General features: G+C 36.0%; 1 protein-coding gene across 1 annotated transcript in view; it reads right to left on the reverse strand.

Moving 5' to 3' along the window:
• Positions 1 to 24617, reverse strand: part of NEK10 (NIMA related kinase 10) — a 97838-nt gene that overhangs the window by 33405 nt on the left and 39816 nt on the right. The window contains exons 23-27 of the mRNA XM_035556485.2: positions 17406 to 17535; positions 16706 to 16776; positions 10324 to 10537; positions 2003 to 2186; positions 1828 to 1914 (exon numbers count right to left, since the gene is read on the reverse strand). Of these exons, the coding sequence (XP_035412378.1) occupies positions 1828 to 1914; positions 2003 to 2186; positions 10324 to 10537; positions 16706 to 16776; positions 17406 to 17535 (686 nt within the window). The remainder of the gene's footprint in view (positions 1 to 1827; positions 1915 to 2002; positions 2187 to 10323; positions 10538 to 16705; positions 16777 to 17405; positions 17536 to 24617) is intronic.

Here is a 24617-nt window from a genome sequence, read left to right on the forward strand (position 1 = left end):
TTCCATGAAAAGAAAAAAAATCTGCTGGCATTTATTACAGCTGATCCAGAATACTAACTTCAACATCAAACAGATGATCTAAGAATGTATGACCACATTATTATTTTTTTGAGAAAGTAATCTTGATGTTCCTATACATCAGTTAAAATGTATTTGCTGGGAGGAAAGTGTACAATGACTTCTGGAAATGTTGATTAAAGTTACTGGGATTAATAGGAGCTGGTTGGATCTTTCCAGTCAAAAACCATTCATTAAATCAATGGAATTCTGGCAAGAAAATACTAGAAAAAGTTGATAATTTGTTAGTGCTTGGTTCTTAATAAAGCAAAATGAACAAGGAAATCATTACCAATAACACGTCAGGTGTGGCAAGTTATAAACCACACAGAGATTTCCAATGTCTCTGAACATTGCTGAACTAGCCTACAAAGAATTCAGTTTCTGAGTGACACAGTGTTATTCTTCCAAATAAGCACCAAAACAGAATACTTAATCTGCAGGCTGCTGTTCCTTAAGGGATTCTGTCTATGCAATCTCCTCCCAGCATCAGGCTATGCCTCTCTGTACCCGGTAACCTTATCATGTCACTGTCTTAGCAAAACAGAGCAATAAAGAAAAATATATATATATACACACACCTATATATATATATATATATATATATACTTTAAAGAAAATCTTGGTAAGAAACTCAAGGCTGGCTGCCACAGGTCATCCAGTCTATAGAATGGCAGGCTATCCAATTATAAATAGCAAATTATGTTAATAGATTATAAGCAGAATTATCAAATCAGTTAGTTGCTCTACACTAATGGCTAGACAGTTCAATTAATAGCAGTCATGCTTTACAGTACCTGCAACAAAATCTGAAGGAAATCTAGCTAGCAAGTAGCACAACAAACAGATTAAGTAATATTACCTCATGGTTTTGAAGCCTGGAACTTTGCACCAATAAAATTTGTTAATCTTATTACCTTCACATTTAAAAAGGACATTTTAAAAGATAAACAGATTTTCTGCCAGAACTTCATAGTATGAACAAAAATCTTGAATTTCTTTAGTTCTAATATTACTCTTTTTCTAGTATAAAATGTTCTTTAATTTTCCTCTAATGTGATCAGAATCCCATCCCATTTAATACTTAGATCACCATAGATCATTTTAGCAGGCAGCCTACAGTGATTACTGATGTCACATCTTTTTTCTTCTTTTCTTTTCATATTTGAATATAATACAAAAACTATTACTTAACACCCAACATAGCTGATGCCTTCCTAACTGATTGCCATAAATAACTAAAGGCAGAATGATTGCTGTGTTTTGTCATATAATCCCTTCCTAATTTGAATTTAGTTATTAAGCATTCCTGTAATTCCTTTCAATGAACTCACCTACACAGCTAATGCTTGCCTCTTCCAACTTTCTTTTTTACGCCCTCTAACAGTGCACTCCATTTATTCATATGCATGTAATTCCTGTTACTGAGACAAAAGTTTTCATGCTGTCTGCCTTCTGTTTCTTATCAACTTTAGTTACCTTATGCTCAAATCTAAAATCACCTTCTTTGTCAAGTTGCTCAGTAATATTCCAGTTTCCATAGCCATTCCTTGAACATACAGGGATGAGCTACATAAAGAAAATGTGACAGAAAATATATTATCCTGGAAATGGGTGCCACAGAGGCACAGCTATTTTAATTTTGTATTACTTAGGACCCACAACAGATGGTGAACTTGCAATGAATCATGAAATACCCAACTATTTTAGAATACATGGCAACTTAACTGTTAGAAAGTACTGTACCCCTTCCTTCTTAAGGGATCTTACCAAAAGCAGATTCTTTCAAATGACTTGGACTGGAGCTACTTGAATTGTCCAATCCATCCTGCTCATCATCTAATTCTGAGAACATATCTGCACATAAAAATGAAAGCAAAGCAACTTTTAACCCACCTCTGAGCAGCATAATAGTACTCATGATTTTTCTTTTGCTAATTAATACCTTTCTCAGAGTTTTCTAAAGTGCTGTTGTTCTCTATCAGGGTTTCTTCATATGTTCTTTCCTCATCTTTTCCACATGCAGATTGAAAACTTTCAGCTGGGATGTCAATGTTTTCTGAAAATTCAGTTTTGCAACTAGGTGTTCCACTGGTGCTGCTAAGAAGACTCAACTTCTCATAATGCTTCTGACAACAAAGAGCAAAAAGGAAATGTTACATACCGTCCCTATATAGCATCCATTAGAAAACGTGAAAGAGTCACTTGTGTATCCACACACACATAAAAATGTACATTTAGTTCCCACATAGCTGTTAGTCCAGGACTAGATAGTGCCAGGTTCAGCCATTGATTCTAAATTTAGAGCAAAACTTGTCCAATTCTTAATATAGCCTAATTATTTTGAGCCTTTACAGTTTTTGATGAAGGTCTTTTCATAACAAGCACTAAAAAGAAAAAATTGAAAAAAATGCCAGACCATGAAGAAACTGAACAACATAAAAATAAATGATTGGACAAGGACAGTATGAATCCCACATACAAGCAGTGGGAGATTTATTCTCTTCCATCTTACATAATAATAAGAAGGTGACTTCTGGACAGCACAAAACCTGCACAACGGTCAAGATGGTAGTAAAATACCAAGCGAACTTGATGTGATGAGATGTGTTGAGATGCCAAAGAGACTTGCCAAGGCTGAACTGACCAAATGCTGATTGGCATTACCAAAGCACAGCCAAGAAAATCAAAACATAGAATATAAATTATTTATCTGTCACATTTAAGTGCTGAATCTTGCCTCTAGCAAGGGGTTCTTTAGTGAATATAAAATTCTACCTCTGCTGTTGTCTTTGTTTATAGCCTTTCTGGAAAGAACAGAGATACTTGATCCCTGTTATTGCTTCTATTTTAATGCAATGATTTTTGAAATCGGACTGTTTTTATGATCTTTTTCTATATTGTTCCAAGTCCTGTCATACTGCTGCTGTTGTGCATAAATAAATTCAAGTTTTTGTTTTAAGTTTTTCAGAGCAAAGTGTGATAAAGAACAGGGGATAAATCATATAAACAGATCAGATTAAACTAATTATTGTCTTTAATACTAAGGTAATGTCAGGAGATAATAATAATACATTTCTAAATCATTTTATTCTTACCACGTGTTAAAGGCCATTCGGCCTTTATCTAAGACAATGTTCTTCCCCAGTCTTTCTCATGGAGAATTTTGACCTTACTGGGACACAGCAGAGTTGGTACAGTCTGAAAACCCTTTCTCCTTAACCCTTACTCATGCATCTCTGAGCACTGACTATACCATTGCCTGTGTAATGGTCTGCTTCAATTATTTCCCTATCTTTTGTTCTATTCCCAACACTATAACTTAACTTGTAAAGGATGGCTCATCAGGATTTTCACTTTAAACTATGTTGGGAAAATAATTTTGTATTTCAGCACTGGACTTACGTCTGAGGTGCCACAATAGCAGTTACCGCAGCATAGCACAGTATGGCAGCCTCTAAGGGTGACTCTAAAGCTCACTTAGAGCAGTCTAGTCATGGCAGATGGACATGCTTTCTGTGCGCCAAACAGGCAGTGCACAATTACTGAGGAGAGATAGCTTTCCTATTCTATGACAAAGAAAGCAGGGTAAAGGGAGAGAAGGATCAAATGTTGTCAATGCTGAACTACACACTCAAATGACAAATTGGTAACAATAATCTGTAAATCATGATGAGCTAAGGGAAAGAAAAAAAAAAAGATCAAAACCACCATATTTTAACTTACTTCTTTCTGTAATAGGGTAACAGCTCTTGTACACCGGCAACAAGAAGTATATGTTATTTGCAATGTTGCTGTAATGTTATAAGGTTTTTGACAATGTTTTTCATGATATTTTACAGGAAAGCGAGGGAAGTGTGAGCTAGAGAAAACCATAATAATACAGCTGGTTGTACAACAGACAAGAAAGATTGTGCTCAACTTGGTCACTACTTTGAGGGTTTGTTATACTGAAAATGGGTAGTGAGCACAATTTTTCTGGATCCTTTTTGACCTTGGTCCAAAAATGCTCAATACAGTCACTGAATTCCAATGATAATTTGCATAATGGGATAGATGCAATGTCTATTAAACATGCATAGGCTGCAATATATGCATATATGTCATATTACAGCATACACACCATACACAAAGTTCTGTCAATGCAAGTGACAAATTTTGAATACAGGTTTGAGAAACTGTAGAAACTGGGGAAAAAAAACAGAGAGGGAAAATGCAAAGCTCTATGAGCGCAAACAACTGTACAAGCATACGGACTTGGGGAAGGACTAGTAAGACAACATCTCTACAGGAAAAGGTTTGGGGACTTTGGTAGATCAGAAATAGAGCATGACTGAACAATAGCATACTGCTACGAAAAAGTAAATATACTGTGATATGAGAAGAGGAAAATCATCTCTGAGAGCTGTGTAATCTTTCTTCTCAGTACCAATAAGATTCTCAGTTGGAGTAACTAAATCCAGTTTTGACTACACTTTAAAAAAGTGTAGAGCACTCAAAGGAGAGATGTGAGGATAATCAGAGGTCTAGAAGACATGACTTACAAAGACTGATGGAATTTGATTATTCAGTCCAAATTAAAATAATGACAGAGGAGAGATATAAGAGATAAGAATTAAGTCCCACATATTTCCACTGTGGAGAGGACAAAAAGTAAGCAACTTAAGGTGCAACAAGTAAAATTTAGGTTAGAATTTAAGACCACAAAGTACAAAGGAAGGACTTAACCACTGCATCTACTTAGGGTCCTGCAGAGAGAAGTATTCATACTCTACATAACAAGTTTGAATGTGCTCTACAAATCTAATGTTCTGAAGACATGCTGGATTTACTGCTCTCAGAGCAATTATATAACAGTTAAGAGTGGATCTGACAATTTCAGATGCCATATACATGCCATATACGCACATGCATATTTCCTGGAAACAGGACATACATAACACATCTATTCTGTCAAGCATACAATGTGAGACCAGCATTTTCTGAAGAAAATATCAGACAAACTGCAGATAAAGTACACAGCACATTGTACTGTGCTACAGGTATGCTCAGGTTTTCCAATTACCTTCTGATAGTGCTTCAGGACTCCTCATAGTGCTCCTCACATTACCTTTGTAAGGCATAAAAGACTGACTCAGACACTCAATCACTGAAAGTAAAGACAGTTTCTGTTTCTACACTTCTGCTGTTTCCAAACTGTTCCCTACCATGGGATAGAGACAAAGAGATGTTTCTATCGCTAAACATTTTTATGAATGAACAGTCAAATACCAGTCAGGAGTGACACGCAGCTCTGAGGCTCGGAGATTCTTGGAAACAAGAATTTCTGACAACTCTTCTTGCTTTATTTCTCTGATTGTATTGAAGCACTTTGACACAATAATAATTGAAGTGAAATTAAATGTATTATGGGTTTGCCCTTAAAAGCAGTAACTTCTAGCATTTAAACTTTAATTCCAGTACCTGCTACTTAAATTCCAAAACAGAGAACTGTCAGAACAAAATCAACGGAGTGAAAGATGGATGAAAAAAACAGCTTGTGGAATGCTAAACTTCCATGACATTCCTGAGTCCTCACTTATTTTCAAAGCAATGGGAATTGTACGCAGTGGTGCACATACTGGAACTATCACACTTTTTTTTTCCTATAAATAGAGTATTCTAACTTAATGTAATGATTGGACTATATTGCTGCAACACTAATACCCTGTTGCATTCTAGTGATGTATAATCAAACACTCTATTTGCTTCAGCCAATATAAAAAACACCTACCACCTTCATAGATAGCTTTTTTAAGAAAAATCTTTATGCATTGATTGTCTGAATTGAACAAGTAAAAGACATATCCAGCTACTCAGAAAAAGGAAATTAAAATGAACATTGCTCCCATTTTTGTTTCTGTGTCTGAGTTAACAAGAAAAATAGATGAATTAAAATTGAATTGCTAATTAAGTACTACTTTGTAATGCATGTGGTGATGCTTAGAAACTACCAATGTGCTTATTAGCAGGATCAAATTGCCAACAGTGCAAAACTGAATTTGGATGTGGGGGTAGATGACTTGGTAAAAACGGTTACATCATTTTGTCCTTCTTTGCCTTTCACATAGCTGTGAGCCTGTCCTCTTTTCTAAAAAACTGAGGAAATCGATGGCAGCTTTTAATCGCAAGAATTCTTGTAGCCTGCAGGGTGACTACAAAAGTATGGATTTGTAAACCATGAGCTTTAACTCTTCCTCTTTTGGCCACACATCCCCATGAATGAAGAAACAGATTGAGATAAGCAAATTTGATTCTTGTGGATAAAGTAATATGCTCTGTATTTACAGGCATTCCTAGGAAACGTATCATAGTTATTTACATTAGGGTCTTCATCATAGTAGCGACATACAAAAAAGTGTCAGCTTATCAGTAGACTTACACTGCTGATGTTTCTAAACCTATCTTGAAAAGACATAATAGAATATTTTAATTATCTAAAAATACTTTAATTATCTAAAGATCTATGAAGGTAGATTATTCATGCTGTGGATGGAAGACAGAAAACTGCACAGACATTTCAAGTCTGGTCAGGCTCTTTAGTTTAGATGCTGACCTGTCTGAAAACTGTTATATTGCTGCTTTCACTATTTCTACCCGATAAATAGTTGATCTGCTTCTGCAGGAGATAAAGCCAGGCTTCTTAGCATAGGCTGCAATCAAGCAGAACAATCAGAGTATGGCTCCTAGCAGTGACATCCGTCCACTAGAGATACAAAACCTTGATATCTGCAGATCTAGGTCCTATGACCTGCAGCTAAAAATCCTACGTAAAGGTAAAATGACTCATTTTGGGGTCTATGTGGCATGCTTTCTAGCATGCTGGAATAGGGGAAGACTCACCAGTTCAAGTGTGAAACCAGGAAAATTCAGAGAGAAAACTTTTATGTTGCTCATAAACATTCTTGTGCATTTGAACATTAAGACAAAGCACTCAACTAATGGTAACCCAAATGGACCAGCTTAGACCAAACACTGGTAAAGTGCGAGTTCTGACACCCCATTAGCCCTAACAGAAGCTAGATATAGAGCTACTCTTCTAGATTGCACTATCCTCAAAAAAAAAAAAAAAAAAAAAAAATTGTACATACTTTTCCATTACCTAGGCATCTTAGTCTACCAGTACAGCACAGTTGGTGGAAACTTTATCTGAATATATAGACTTGTGTCTAAGGATTGTAAAATAAAATATACATCCAAATGACATTACTAATACAAAAGTGAAAATAAGCTTTACTTCCCAAAGAGTACAGTTTATAAAATCCTGCTATAGAGAAGGATTGTGACAGTACATGTATGCCAGATGCACAAACTAGAAATGCAGAAATGAAGAAAAGGAAGGTATTCTGAGAATACATTAAAAATGGGCAGACATGATAGACTACCTGGCTGCCAAGAGTAGCAAGAGGTAGAAATGAATTGTTATATATATGACAGCTGACAGATTGAAATTGTAAAATTTACATTTTTCTCTTCCACATTCAAAATCATAGAATTATAGAATGGCTTGGGTTGGAATAGACCATAAAGATGACCTTGTTCCAACCCCCTGCCACGGACAGGGACACCTCCCACTAGAGCAGGCTGCCCAAAGCCCCATCCAGCCTGGCCTTGAACACTGCTAGGGATGGGGCATCCACAGCTTCTCTGGAAAACCTGTTCCAGTGCCTGTGCCTCACCACCCTCACAGTAAAGAATTTATTCTTAATATAGCTAATCTCAATATTCATCATTCTATATTGTTTTGGAGGGCAACTGAACATTCTAAAGAAAAACATACAAAGTGCAGGTTTTTAGCTGATTTGTTTTTGGTATATTGGTATTTTAAGCTAAAAAATCTGGCAGTAAGGAAAAAAGTTACTCTGTTTATATGCCAAATAATACGTGAACATACTTATCAAGGGCTTCTAAGCATTATTTTTAAGTTAACAATATGTCAGGATATATGCAGTAGATATGCTAATAATAGCTGATGGCCATGTACTCAAATACATATTTCCAAAGAACTAGAGGTATCTTATTTTGAGTTTTTTTGTACATAGGCAAAGTAATATCTACACTTTTCAAATCTAGATATCAAAAATAAATAAATAAATAAGAAAAAAAGAAGAAAAAAAAAAAAGCAACCATATTCATATTTGGTTATTCTCATGTCTTAAAAGGAAAATATTAAAAAGATACTTTAATTAATACTTAAAACTACTATTATTTTGGGGCTTTGATTTGGCTTGGAACCCAGAAAACTCAGCTTCCACTGGTCTGTTTGTTCACCTCTCACAAACTAATTTTTTTCTTTCCACTTTTTCCTACCCAGGGCACAAAAATATAATATTGACCACATTGAAATGAAAGGTATTATGTGAGATAATTACTACTGCTATAACTACTGGTTTAGGTTCTTTGTACTCTGTGTTATGACAGCAAATTTTAACCTTTCAGAACTGAACATACTAACTCTATTAAACATCTCTCATCCTTACATCTGCACCTATTCTCACATAAACAACAATGTCTATAGAAGACAAGGAAAAATAAAATATAGGTAAGAAACTTATAATGATTCTCTTGCTAGGATTTTCTTCAGGAATGGATTCTGTGCTATACTTGTCAGGCAAGGTAACTAAACTTCTTAAGCATCATCTACTGACCTTTCACATTGCCTACTTATCAGTTTCCATACTTGTCTTAAACTATTTATAAAACAGATTTTGCTCTGGCTGTATCTATGCTGCATAGTTCCATAAGCAAGGACACAGAGCACGCACTTTATTTCAGAAACATTCACAATGTGACACAACTGGGATGAAAAAGGAGGCCGTAAGTATATTTCAGTGGAAAGAAAACAAAGTATAAGATAACTGGCTTCAACAAAGCATTGAATAACATGGCAGAAACACTGAATTGTCTGACATCATGGAAAAATGACAAATTGCCTGTCTGTGGAACTGCTGGAGCCTCGACTAAGATGAATTAGTTTGTCTATACCTCACAAAGTTTTTATTTCAGGAACAACTGCTTGAAATTCTTCCCAATGTTTTGAATCAGAATGTTGTCTTTTTTTTTTTTTTAATTTCAAATGTCAAAATTTTCAGGAATATTTTTTTATTTTTTATTTTTTTTAGAAATCCTCCAATTTCATAAAGTTTCCCTATGATAACGAAAACAAGGAAACAACATGGCTCCTTTTGTTTCTAAGCCCTGTAGCACTCCTCTGAAATTTGGAAAATTCTAGCTTGATTTGCTCTATGTTACTTAGAGCAAGAACACAGCTGGGTTTCCCACTTGTCATTAGCGAGCCATACTCTCTCAGCTCCTGTAGTGTTCTGGATCTTTTTCTGTCTCCTGTTTTTAGCTGTTTTATTTAATATACAAAATGAAATATCCAGTGGAGCGGAAGTAGAATTACAATATTCCTTTCTTGAGAAGACTAGCCATTATATCCTAAAATACAGAGGAACTTTCCTCTTCTTTTTGTATATAGGTGTATTTTTTAAGTATTTATACAAAAAATTATACTCTAAGTGCGATGTAAAGCTATGAGTTATATCATATCTTACAAGTATCTGGATAGAACACTCTTCTCTCAAAGCAGGATAATTGCATTGAAATCCAAAATCAAGCAGCTTTATATCCATAGGTGTTTTTACAAATCTCATCATAGCTATGCAAGAGAATGACTAAACCAAGATTTGAAAAATAATGATATACAACAAGTTTCCAAACATGTAGGGTAAGAAAATTCAATAAATATGGAAAATAATTGTTCATAGTGCTTTACGTTACAAATCTTACCTTGTATCTTTATTCCATATTCATACCTCTTACTTTTCAAACCACAGTGGTTTGTTGAGGTTTTTTTGGATGTTGTTGGCTAAGTTTTTACTGACAGGAAAAAAAAGTGTATAATACAAATACTTATCTTTGATCAATAGTTCAAAAAACTACAGAAAAAAAATATCATCAATTACTACAAACCTTCTACTCAACCAGGCACATGAAGACAAAGAACATGTAAAAAAAATCCATGAGTTTGGGACCAGCCGTTCCTAAAAAACTTTTTTACTACACAGAGGTTCTTCAGTGCAAACTACTGAGCCCTGATAGAAAAAAAAAAATCTCTTTGGGTCTTTTCATTTTGATTCATTTTCTGCCTGTATTATTGTACCTTATTTTCTCAGATATGGCACACAGTGATAAGCAAAAATAAAGCCTAATACACGTACTTACTTGGGGTAAAATGGAAAGCTGACGGTGACAGGTTACTGCATTTCGATTAGCCTCCATGAAGTACCTCTGGGTTCGTCTCCTCTCCCGCTCCACTTTCTTCTCCAACATGAGATGGGAGGTGGATAAAACATCCAAGTATTTCATCATCACATCAGACAGCAGAGAGCTGACCTCCACTATGTCTGGACGTGTCTCTGCATCAGGAGTCAAGCACCTATAGAAAGAAACATTCTCTAATGAATACTAATTACTTCTTTCTTGGAAGCTGTTTCCTACCACTGCATTCCTCCATTGGTATTTATTAAACCATGATGGCCAGCACTTGAGATAAAACAGAAATTTAGCAAGGCAACAATTTAAAGTTCTTATGCACTCAAAGTTCACAAATGGATACACTTCAGAAAGGCATAAATAATTTTAAGCAAAAAGACTGAAGGGAGAACATCTGCTAGCTTATAAAAATGTTATTGCCAAAGTCTTCATAGTGAGAAAATTATCAAGCAGCATTTTCCCATTCAAGAGAGACGTAGAAGCTGTCACAACAGATAGTACAGCAGGTGCACAAAGTGGCCCAAAAACTCTGCTCAAGCCAGTATGGGACAGCTTGACACTGAGCAGCCTTGGTATTAACACACCATAGAGCACAATCTCCAGCATCAGCTGGAACAATTATCCTTGGCACTTCAGAGTCACCAACCCGGACAGAACTTCTATGGGGAGATGATGCTGTGCAGGTCTTGGGCTGCAGGGAGTGCAGCGTGTGCTGTCAGTAGGACGTACAGGAGATTGACAAGACCTTCATAGAGACTTTGCAGAGATTAGAACTATAAACAATGCAAAAGACGAGGGAAATCTAGATATTACCCTCAAAGGAGCAGTGGACAGAGGCTCCTGAGACGGGGGGAGGCTGGAGGTTTGTGACTTCTGCCAGCAGAAGGAAGGCTCTTTCTCTACCTGCAAATCTGTAACTACAGAATAGGTACAGTGACCTGGGAATGGGTGAGAAGGATCAAGAACTAACAGAGGACATACCAGAGCCAGATGAGTCTGAATCAAGTGTCACAAATAAGAAGCAGCAGCTGACAATCATTTAAGATTCCCTGCTGTAGGGAACAGAGGCACCTATCTACTGATCTGACTGTGAAATCTCTTGCTAGTGAGGTGCTTCAGTTCAGGCTATTGTGGAAAGACTACCGAGACTCATCTGACCCTCAGGCCATTACCTTGTTGCTCATCCATATGGACACCAATGACAATACTAGGGCTAATCCTGAACATACCAAACATGACTACAAAGCATTGGGATCAAGAGTGAAGGGGAAAGGGCTGAGGTGGTGATCTCAATTCTTTCAATGAGGGGGAAAGGCTCAAATCAGGGTGGAGGCAGGCTGCAGGTGTCAACACCTCACATGGTGCAGTCAAGAGCTTATGTGTAAGGATCAAAGGAACAGACCCAACATGGGTAATGTTATGCTAGATACCTACTATAACAAGCACACAAAGGACAAGTAGGTGACTGGGAACAGCCATGATGGATTTACCAAACTCCAGTCATACCCAACGAACCTGACTTGCTCTCTATGATGAGACTGCTGGAACTGTGGACAACAGGAGGGCAGTATATGCTGTGTATACCTTTACTGTAGCAAGGCATCTGACACAATATCCTACAGTATCCAGATGACTACAAATTGAGTATGATTAGAGTTGAAAATGATTGCCTGAACTTACTGGCTCAAATAGGTGTGTCATCAGCAGTACAAAGTCCAGGTGGTGGCTGAAAGTAGCACCCTTCAGGGATTGACACCGGGCTAGTACTGTCTTTCTTAAAGACCTAGATGATGGGATGCACTCTCAAAATGCTTGTGAACAACACTAAATTGCAGGGAGCTGTTGACACACAGGGAGCAGGGCTGCTCTCAGAGGGACCTAGACCAGTTACACAGAGATCTGATTGCTATCTATATAATGGGAGAGCATTGTGATTTATCCCATTAGGCAGCTAAACACCATGCAGCAGTTCACTCACTCCCCCTGCAGTGGGTTGGGGGAGAAAAATTGGAAAAAAAAGGTAAAACTCATGGGCTGAGATAAAGGTTGCTGTGTAATAATAATAATAATAAAAAGAATATATAAAACAAGTGAAGCACAATGCAATTGCCCATCACCTGATGACCAATGCCCATCCAGTCCCCAAGCAGCATACCACCCCTGGCCAACCCCCCCACTTCAGTTCTATTGTTCAGGACACCACAAGGTGCAGGACATCCCTTTGGCCATTTTGGGTCAGCTGTCCTGACTGTGTCCCCTCCCAGCTTCTTGGGCACCCCCAGCCTCCTTGCTGGCAGGGCAGCACAAGAAGCAGAACAGTCCTTGGCTCTGTGTAAGCACTGCTCTGCAATGAGTACAAGCATCGATGTGTTATCAACATTACTCTCATCCTAAATCACACAACACCATACCAGTTACAAGGAAGAAAATTAACTCTATCCCAGCCAAAACCAATACAGAGAGTATAGAAAAGATGGAGCCAGATTCTTCTCAGAGGCCCACAATGATAGGACAAGAGAAGATAGACACCAGTTAGGACACAGAAGAGTCCAATTAGTCATGAGGGTTATTTTTACTACTAATATTGTTATTATTACTTTTAATTCCAAAGGACTTTGACACCATTTCCCACAGCATTCTCCTCGAGAAACTGGCTGCTCTTGGCTTGGACTGGCATACACTTCATTGGGTTAGAAACTGGCTGGATAGCTGGGCCCAAAGAGTCCACCAAAGAGTTGTGGTGAATGGAGTTAAATCCAGTTGGAGGCCGGTCACTAGTGGAGTCCCCCAGGGCTCAGTACTGGGGCCGGTCCTCTTTAATATCTTTATCGATGATCTGGATGAGGGGATTGAGTGCACCCTCAGTAAATTTGCAGATGACACCAAGTTAGGTGCGTGTGTCGATCTGCTCGAGGGTAGGAAGGCTCTGCAGGAGGATCTGAATAGGCTGGACTGATGGGCTGAGGCCAACTGTATGAAGTTCAACAAGGCCAAGTGCCGGGTCCTGCACCTGGGGCACAACAACCCCAAGCAGAGCTACAGGCTGGGAGATGAGTGGTTGGAAAGCTGCCTGCCAGAGAAGGACCTGGGAGTATTGGTTGATAGTCGGCTGAATATGAGCCAGCAGTGTGCTCAGGTGGCCAAGAAGGCCAACAGCATCCTGGCTTGTATAAGAAGCAGTGTGGCCAGCAGGTCTAGGGAAGTGACCGTCCCCCTGTACTCGGCTCTGGTGAGGCCGCAGCTCGAGTACTGTGTTCAGTTTTGGGCCCCTCGCTACAAGAAGGACATTAAGGTGCTCAAACGAGTCCAGAGAAGGGCAACAAAGCTGATGAGGGGTCTGGAGAACAAGTCATACGAGGAGCGGCTGAGGGAGCTGGGATTGTTCAGCCTGGCAAGAGGAGGCTCAGGGGCGACCTTATTGCGCTCTACAGGTACCTTAAAGGAGGTTGTAGCAAGGTGGGGGTTGGTCTATTCTCCCATGTGCCTGGTGACAGGACGAGGGGGAATGGGCTAAAGTTGCTCCAGGGGAGGTTTAGGTTGGATGTTAGGAAGAACTTCTTTACTGAAAGGGTTGTTAGGCATTGGAATGGGCTGCCCAGGGAAGTGGTTGAGTCATCATCCCTGGAGGTCTTTAAGAGACGTTTAGATGTTGAACTTAGTGATATGGTTTAGTGGAGGTCTTGTTAGTGTTAGGTCAGAGGTTGGACTAGGTGATCTTGTAGGCCTCTTCCAACCTAGATGATTCTGTGATTCTGTGAAGCACTGGAAGAGAACCCAGAAAAGTTGTGGGATCTCTGTCCTTCAATATTTAGAACTCAGACAAGATCCTGACCAACCATATCTAATTGTCTCTGCATTGAGCAAAGACCACTGGGGTTAATTCCAACCTAAATTACTCTACAGTTCTATGTTTCATGTTTCAGGCACTCTAGGTAGCTGTTTAGTAACTGTAATAAAATACTATAAGGTTCATTTTTAAATCCCCAGAATATTTTGTAAATATGGTAAGGCATGAAGGCTGACAGAGACAGTTCTTCATGTGCTATAAGTTGTCCTAAATCTATTAACTCCAGTCAACCTGATAATTTACTATGATCTGCTTTCAGAGTACTATTGACCAGCTAGAATACAGATACGCTTGACCCAACACCCTTCTTCAAAGAAAAGCATCACTGAATGAATTTATTATTTCTAAAAACAGTACTTTCTAAATAAATGTAACTCACATGTAAAGTAGCAGTTTTAAAAGTGTTTTTACAGTACTTAAACTCTGGATTTTTATCTCTTTTGTTTGTTTTGTTTCAATTTGCTCAAATTTACTTAGTTAATCTCTTTAATTATCATAACTTTATCTGTTTTATTTAAAATTTTACATTTCATTTAAACAGAAACAAGTTTTTCACCCTTAAGAACTGTTCCATTTGATTTTTCTTCTGATTTTTAATTCACAGAAACTGGTCAAAACTTCCAAGAACCATGTAGGCTATAAAAGATTTCTGATAGGTCTTTAGTCTGTTTCCCTTGTATCTAGAAAGAAACAATTAATTGATGACTAAGCACTTAAAGACTTTGATGATGATGATTCTGGAATTTTCTTTACTAGCTTAATCCAATAAAATTGCTTTTTAACAATAATAATGAATAATGACAATACTGAATGCAAATTTCCAGTTGCAAAATTTTTTGCAAAAAAGTTTTCAGTTTTCTAATCCTTATCATTGATTTATTGTTTTTACATATGACTTTCATCTTTAACAGGCATTGTGTTTCAGTCATTTGGAAATTAACTTCCTCATTTCATGTTTTCTCATCTATACTATCAAAAAATCTCCCTATTACTGCATTTCTTTGCTGTTCTTTATTCTGCCTAAATATATCGCAAAGTATAAGATAAAATCTAAACATAATATCTCATTTAAGAACTAACTCAGAGTAAGAGAATCAATAATACTTTTAAACATTTTATGCTTCCTGTTGCTTTTACAATAAGCTGGGAAATGCTTATGAGATAGGATAAAAGTAATGCTAATTTTTCATACAAATGCCTATCTAGTCATCCATTTAAACCAGGTAGTCCCAGTATAATAATGAAAGGAGCATAACGATATGGGACTTCTAGAGGACCTGTTTAATACAGCTACTACATATATAATTACAAAGAGTAACTCAATAACTGACCTTGAAAGAACCATTAAAAACCTCCTACTATACAGTTTCTCATCATTATCAAGACGAGAAAGAAGGAAAAGACAGGTACCAGACTCTCACATCATAGCTTTATCTAAGTCGTGTTAAGATGTGTTAAAAATTATAAGTGATTGTAACATGTATCAATACCAATATGTATATTGCCTTGAAGCTATTTTCTGAATACATTTGGAATTATTGTATTATTCTTAAATGGAGAACAATGAATGAGTAAAGCCAGTTATTCTGACTACAAATACCTGTAAATATTTAAAACTATTATTTTCAGGACCTTTTAAACTTAAATCTTAGTTCTATTAGCTCCTATCCTCTCCACTGTAGATCTTCATCCTCAAGGTCTTTAAATAACAGAAACTTTTTTTTTTTGTACAATAAAACATAGTATTAAAATGTTACAGTTTTCGCACTATAAAGTGCTTTTTTAGAGATGGAATCAACAGCTGATTGAAAAAGAAAGCTACTTTTGTTATAAGTGGAGTTTTTCTAAAATGGGCAATCAAAGGAGCTAAATCTCTTAGAAGTACACTCACTTTCTATACTTTGCCTTACATATAACATTATCACCAGGAATATATAATCATAGCTAAGAGAAATATGTGATGAGTGAGTGGAACAAATAAACATTTGCCTTTTCCTCCATTACTGTGTATTCTCTGATTTTTTAACAGTATTAGAAGTTAGTGGGAAATGTATTTCTGTCAGTCACAAACACACAAAGCTATGAATGTGATCATACACTGATCTATAAAAAACATTTTGCAACAAGGTTACCTACTTGACCACAAACTGCTCTTTAAAATTACTCAAAATGCTGTAATCTATGGAAAAAAAATAATTTGATGTGTAGGGGATCAACTATAGCACTGGTAGTGTTAAACTTCAGTAATGAGTCTATACTGGCTTGCTGAATGTGCTGACTGTACTGGCATGCAGTTTTTAGACTCACTTATACCACACGTGTTATTAGCAAGGTGAGTGGATACCTCTGTTAAATAAGAAGACAAAAACTAACAGGTGCTAAAGTCAGCAAAAGTCAGTGTCATATTGTCACTGCTGGAAACATACAAAGCAAAACATCCTTTCAGCAAGATGTCAAAATAAAACTAGATGAATAGCTAGCTACCTTTTAATAGTAAGTGACACTTTTTCAGAGTACAGTCCTTCTGGCACAGGTTCATACGCAGCCCCTACTATCTGAAAAAAAAATCTATAGTTAATTGAAGAAAAAAATATTAAGTTTTTTATTTGGAAATTTCACATAATAAATATTTCTTCTTGAAACAACCTGATGGGCATTACATCATCAACTCTAACTTGAAAAAAAAACCTAGAACACATCTTCTAATGCAAAATGTCAATTCAAATCAGGTATCCACATTAATGGACATAACCACTGTAGATCAAGGGCCTGCAATATCTGAATAAGGGAAACAAAAAAATATATATATTTTTTTTATTTGTCATCATGTCCTAAGATAATACACAACCCTATCGAAAATCCAGTATTATAGTACATTCAACTTCTTTTATATATCTAAATATCCTCTCGTATGATGCAATGATAAAAATATACTAGTCTGAGAAGTAATAATATGCTTACATTTGCAAGCAATTTCTGAAATTAGAATGACAAGATAGCAATTGCTATACTATGATACTATGAATTGCTAATACTATAAACTATAGTATTAACATACTATAAACACTACTGCTCACAGGTCCAGAGAGCAGTTTGTGCTTCTACAACCTTAAATATGAATTCTCATGGATCTAGCAAAAACATAGAAAAATAATTAGTAGGTTAATCTGGCAAGCCTGAATACCTTAGTTGCCAAGGAAAGCATATTGGTGCTGTAAAATGGTGGGTTCAGAGTTGCCATCTGATAAAGGATGCATCCTGCAGCCCATACATCAGCTTTCTCTCCATACGGCTCACTCTTCACAACTTCAGGGCTAAGTAAAAAACAATTCAATCCATAAGTGTTTAATTAATAGTTTTCACTTAGAGGTAAGGTGATTTAAAAAAAAAATCTTTAGTTACTCACTACAACATATTATCAGAGCATACACAATTACTTTCAAAAGGTTGCATTTATTTCCTTTACCAGCCAAGTTCTTTAAATGGAAGTGCAATTAATAGCTTTTCTGCTTCTACTACAATTCCCCTCACAACTCTAGTAGTTTAAATTTTGTTCACTTGTCCTTTCCACTTATTCCATTTTATAATGTCTTTGGAATTAATGGATACAAATGAACTAGAGGATTCAGAACTTGCTTATGATGAAGGCAATTCAATAAAATGGACTAGAGAATGGATAAATACATTACATCCTGTTGCAACTCAAATATCTGAAAGATTTGAATCACATTCCTAATTTAGAACACTAATGTATCTGATTTTGCTACTAATGTGAGAAAACAAACATTACTCATGATATCATTTCCATCCTGCTAAAACTATTATAATGCATTCTCTGTAATGATACTACATGGACACTCAACAGCCTAATGACAATTTAAAAAATCCAGTGAAAAATCCACTTAAAGCACATAAAAGAAGGCAGTTATTTCAGTTTTGACTCAGTACAAAGCAGACTCCACTTCTTTCTCTTCAGGACTTTTCATAACTCTGGAAGACAATAATTTATACTGATAGGGATACTCTGACACTGGAATTCAAGTTTAAGCAGGAAGTAAAGGTTGTCTCACATGGCGGATTTTTCACTTGACATCTTCACTCTATTTAGAGATGTAAAACATATTTGACTACTTTCATCTGTAAAATCAACTTGAAAGCATACCTTTTTTCCTTTTCCTTCCACATTAGAATTTGGAGTCACTTGCAACTTTCTGATTACACTACAGATTATCTTTGGTAAAGTACCTTTTTTGGAGATGAGAGGTACTGTGTAAATTCAGTACTGGATGCAGTCTGGGTAAAGTGCTAGAAGGTATGCTGCTGGTATGTACCAAATAAATGAAGAAATCACATTTTAAAAATAAATCGGATGAGGTCCCTTAGACAAACTATTATGTGGAAGTGGTATTAAATGATCTTAGCAGAACAGAAAGTCAGAAGGAAGGTCACAGTGTGGGGAAGTGATATAGACTTACAGGTCAGACATTTCAGATAAAATTATCAGGCAAAATTAAGATTTCTATGTGAAACCCATTTAACAATTTCTCTTGAATTTTGCTTTTGCTATTACATAACCATGGGAGAATAAAGGATGTTGAAGATAACGTTAGAACACAATACCCTTTCTGGAGTTGGATTGTCATTATTCCTCATTGTGACACCAGTTCTTTAGAGGACTTTGTAGAAATCTCATCTTTAATGTATTAAATGTGTCTGTGAGAGCAAATATCAGTGTGGCAACTCAACATAAAGATAGTTAGCTTAGTAACAGCCCCTGACTTCCAAGCATGCTTCTATACAGAAAACTGAATCTGAGTTGAATTTTACAATCTTTCATTCTGTGACTGAAAGGGACTAAATAACATTAAAATCCCAAACTGAGATTATTCAATCCAAATCGATGCATCTATGCTAAAAATATTATGGTTGCATAGCAGTCACTGAAAGAATAAGCTGAAGACAAAGGAGATAGGGAGAAACATAAGCAACCTTAACTTGGCGTGCAGAATCTTGTATCCATGAACAACAGGGAAAAACCTAGCTTGATATTCAGAACAAACAGCAGTCCATTGGGTTTGTGACTAAGCAAAATGCATTTGTTGTTACTATGATTTGGAAATCACAGAAAAAATGGACAGGCTTTTTGAAGGTTGCAGTTATAACAGTTTCACAAAAATGCTTGAAATTAATGAAGACATTTGATCTGCTTATTCATGCTGAAAGACTTCTCATTCTAATTGCATCTCTAATCCTCTTTTTTTTTTAATCAAAAGGAGGACTTACAACAGAGTACTACCTGATCTTTCCTTACAGAACGAATGTCTTTAGCCAGAAGTCTCTGATATTTAGCACATTAGGATCACCAGTACCCTAAATACATGCTGTTCTCTGCTAGAAATACAGTAAATGACTGAAGTAATATTTATCTAAGATGACCACAAAATTTTTAAAGAAAATCTAAAATCCTATACATATATGATATTGCGCTTTCATATAACCAATGAATTCTGTACTTCAGATTTTTAAATAGAAATTTCAAATATTTTTTATTTACTTTTAAGAGATGAAGTAGTGAAATCCCTCACCATGTTCTAAAGGCATGCCTCACCATCTGCTAGTTAGAAATGTGGGTGGCATGCAGTACTTGTTGACTAGCAAAACAATTTTGCAGTCAAGCTGCACCTTTTGGATCTGCACTGTTGAGGGATGACAGAGAAAGTTCCCAGTTCTGTTCCTGTGTGCACTGCTGCCCACAAACAGGTGGGTGGTGGGAGTACATACGGTTTCTCTAATTCAGTTGAAAACTGTATATAAACTCTCACTGTCTGGTCAAGACCAGAAGGAATGAGTAGAACCAGACTTTGAAATTTATTCCATAAAAATCCTAAAAAAATCTGTCTTAGCAACAAGAACAGAAAAATAATTTAAGGGGGTAGCATTGGTATGGGTTTCGTTTTATTTGTAAAAGCAGGCTTCTTCCTTTAATTCTTAGATTAAGAGATCTGGATTGGACAAAATAGGACAAAAGAGGACAGTGGCACTAATGAAATTTCTAGCAAACAGATGTGCACATCATAAAATGCATTCAGTGTAAAAATAAAATACTTAAAGGGAGAAACTCTGAGCTGATAAAGAATTTAAATTTCATTGCTTCAAGGGCTGATCATACTGCTGCAAAGCAGCAGTGCAGATGCTTTACTCCATGATATCCACAGTCTTGAATATTATAAGAGGCAGTGGATACTTTAAAAATTTGTCATTTAGTGTTTGCAGTTAACTTATTCAGAATAATCGATGCAGTTTTCTTCTAGGTTTACAAATCACTGCTCATTTCAAAATTACATATTCAAGCTGAAAAGGCTTACTTCAGCAGCATTATGTTAAAGAAAGTCCTTCATTGAACAAATGTCCATGGCAAAAGCAAGGCTAAATCCTTCTAAATGAAAGATACAGAAATATATCCACAGAATAATTCTCTAAATTCTCAGTATCCTTGAACAGACTGGTTTACAATTGTTTCTCAGAAAGCTCACTCTCGCTCATCATATGAGCATTTCTTTTATATATAATAACAAATAGTCTTCTACACCAGCAGCTTTAAAATGTCTTGAATTTGATACATGCATCTATTAATCCAAAGAGTTATCTTTTTTTTTCTTTTGAACTACTTTTATGAAATTAAAGAGGTACTTTAATAGACATGATAACTTTCCATATTATCCCATCTTTTTTTTTTTATTAGGGTGAAAAGCAAATAAAATCAAATCTTATCAATATTTGTTCTAGTTATAAAACAGCACCATTTCACCAAATCATCTCTATATGGCCTTGGAGATATTTTTACAATCAAATTTTCATTTATTATTTTAGTCACTGATATTATTTTGTCATGGTATTTATTTAAGAATATTTTAAACTTTACAAGCAGACTTTAAATCTGGATTCTGTTACATTAGTACTATCACGTACCTATATGAAAGATAACTATCCTCACAGGATTAGGTCATGGTCTTATTAGTTTTTACTGGACAAATGTTCCTATATGAAGGAAGAAGTTCTGAATTTGGAGGGGGAGGAAGGGAGGAACTGAAAGAATGACATTTTCAAAATAGCATTAATTTTCTAGAGCTTCTAAGGCTTGTAAGAAATGTCAATACTATCAGGCTGACCTTACATGAGACACAAGTGAAGATTTCCCATGCTGCAGAGAACTTCAATAAACCAATCTTGAGTTGTCTCGGTACAGTGTTTACTGGTCTAAGTGTTTCTGACAGCAGTTAAGTAAGGGCTGGTGTATGTCACCCTATGAAGAATACACCCAAGGAGCATCTTCAAATGAGATATGATTTCAGCTAGACAGTTATGGATTAAATGAACTAAGAATGATTCTTCAAGACTAACTCCCAGAAAATATGATGGCTATAATGAAAGTGAAAAGAAATAAAAAGCAAACACTGCTGCAGAAGATTTTAACAATGACTGATAACTATTGCTTTTTATCATTATCATTCTTCCAAGTAATTATTTACACTTTGATGAATCACAGAATCACAGAATTGTAGGGATTGGAAGGGACCTCAAGAAATCATTGGGTCCAACCCCCCTTGCCAAAGCAGGTTGCCCAGGTAGGCATCCAGACAGGAAAGAAGAAGATGAAGATTCCTGCAGTTGTTGTTGGTTCCACAAATGCTCATGCATAGAAGCCATATCTCGTTCAGGAAGCTACCCGAGATGAAAATAGTTATATGCTAGAAGAGTATCAAATATGTTTATTTTATTCTTCCTCCCCTACGTCTACATATTGCCATTTCTCCTATGGACAAACTTGCTATATACTTTTTTTTTTTCCTCCCAAACACTAAAAGAGTCTTTGCAGCTTCTATTAGCTTCAGATATTCAGATATCTTTACTAAGTTATCTATAAAACAATGTTTGCTGTGAATAATCTTTTTAGTTGTCATTAGTTGCTGGTATAACTCATCACAGCCAAGTAGACGAAGGAACTTAAATATCCACTCAACTGACAGACCCCACATTTTACTAAACTGCGGCAGGATACTTTGTGAGTGTTCAGAGAGTAGTATAAGAACGTAACTAATCTATAATCAGTTCTTTGAATCACAGAAGGGAAGGGGATTGGAAGGAGAAGCTAATCACAATAGCTTCCCAAAGAAGAAATCAGGGGAAACAGAAAAGCAGTTGCTGCTTGTCTCAGACTTTTCTCTGGACAGTTTGCTGTAAGCTACGGGTTACATTCAGTACTAAAAGCAACAAAAGAAAGGAAAGGAGCCAAACAACTGATGGCTTAAACAAAGAGGTGCTGTGAAAATGGTTAAAAGCTATTTGCATTTCTCACCTATGAGAAGAATTCAACAGAAGCCTTTTTGGGATATTCTGTCTACGCCTTGATGATGAAACTGGAACAGGATTTTCAGAAACTAGTTTGAAATTTTGCCTTCACAATTTTCTGTTGCTAAATGTATTGCCAAGGAATTGTAGAGTAATTTATTACATTGTCTACTAAATTGTATATATGTTTCTCTCTATAAATTGTTATTTTTTTCTTGTAAACTATTATATATATATAAAGTTTCTTCCTCTTCTCTTTCAGACATTCTAAGGCACTTCAAAAAATTCCATCTGTCAACATTGTCTGTGGCAGTCCAGCAAGTACAATGTTGAAGTCTTTTGCTTAAGTATCAATGGCATGTGGTAGAACCAAAAATCTGCCAAGAATTCTCCTTACGTACTTGAAAGTATGGAAGACATCAACATTGTTTGAATATAATTATGCCAGAAACAGTGGTGTTATCTGGATAAACAAATCTATGCTTAATTTGACAATGTGGAACATAAAATTAAACTTAAAGAGCATGACATCTACCTCATGCTATCTAAACAAAACCAACTTCCCTTCAAGTATGGACACTCACTGTTTTACACAGAGAGAGATTTGTGTGCATATATATACATAAACATATTTGCATGTATGTATGTATCAACATACATATATAGTCCTACTCAAAGATATATTTTGGGCCTCTAGACTTTTCCAGCTAGGAGAGTATTCTGTGAATACTACATTTTGGAAATGTAGCAAGAGAACAATTAAAATATAAAAAAAATATAGTACTATTGACTTACCTCAGGAAAAAAAGAAAAAAAAAAAAGGGAAACAAAACCCTCACCATAATGCAAAGGCCATGGTTATCAATAATTAAGAGCCCTTTACAAACAGATCACAGGTATTGAAGTTTCATGGGGTTTTGCACGCAGCTATCCCCAACAGAAGGGTTTCTATAAACTTTAAAAAAAAAAAAAATTAAAATCTATTTGCAATGGTTTTTCCCCTCATCAGGATACAGTCAAAAATATGGGGTGTAGACCTATTGGGAAAATATCCCATAATGATACAATTCAGTTTGAATTTGGCTTTCTTGTCTGTACACTGTATCTGTTGATCTGGAAAAAAAAAAAAAGTTTGCTATCAATGTGTAAAACCACTACATATTTCTAAGCTTTTACTTCTTAAAAAACTTATTTCATGGACAACTGAAAAAGCTTTGCAGACTCTATCAGCAAAGGTGATGTTTATATTATTGAAGAATGCCATAAAATATCACATTTCACACTAATGAAAATACAACAGTTATCTAATTGTGCTCAAAACGTGCATAGCTGTTCCAATTGTTTTGTGACTGAATTTTCAAGATTATCATACGTATCTCTGAGCATTCTGGGAGGCATAAAAAAGAAAAACATATCAGAGTTCTAATTTATACCTATTATTCCTTCAGACATGTCATGGAACAAAGTCTAAAACAGCAAGAGGAGTTATAAGTCAGATTCTGAAACCTACAGAATAAAAATCTCCTTTCAATGTGATTTTTTATGTATATTACTAAAGACAAGCATCACTTCCTGGTCCACATATCTAGTATTCTGATACATACAAAAATATCTAGAAGAATGTCAAGCTGTCAGTTTTAACAGAAATGCTGTTGATAAATTATATCTCTAGGATGTGGCAAAGTGCTACCCATGAACAAAGAAAGTGAAACATTCATATCCTAGAAAGTACTCATAACATGCATCTGACAGATACTTCTAAGAATTGATTTCTTCTAACCAGACACATTTTCCAGTGAATTACAACTACAATTTCATATAAAATACTTTGAGGAATGGCCTTAAGTCTTAACAGCTCAACAAAAGAAAAGTGCTTTTTCCTTTTATCTAAGGAACAGAAACTTGGATGTTTAAAAATGGTCAAGGTTTTTGTTTATTGAGCTATATGCCTTCCAGAATTACTTCATGCAGTGTGCTTTGTACAAATAACCAAGCTTAACGAGAAATCATATGAATATTTAAAATTGAAAGGGAGACATGGGAAAAC

This window comes from Cygnus atratus, chromosome 2, assembly GCF_013377495.2.
Source record: "Cygnus atratus isolate AKBS03 ecotype Queensland, Australia chromosome 2, CAtr_DNAZoo_HiC_assembly, whole genome shotgun sequence".
Lineage (NCBI taxonomy): Eukaryota > Metazoa > Chordata > Aves > Anseriformes > Anatidae > Cygnus > Cygnus atratus.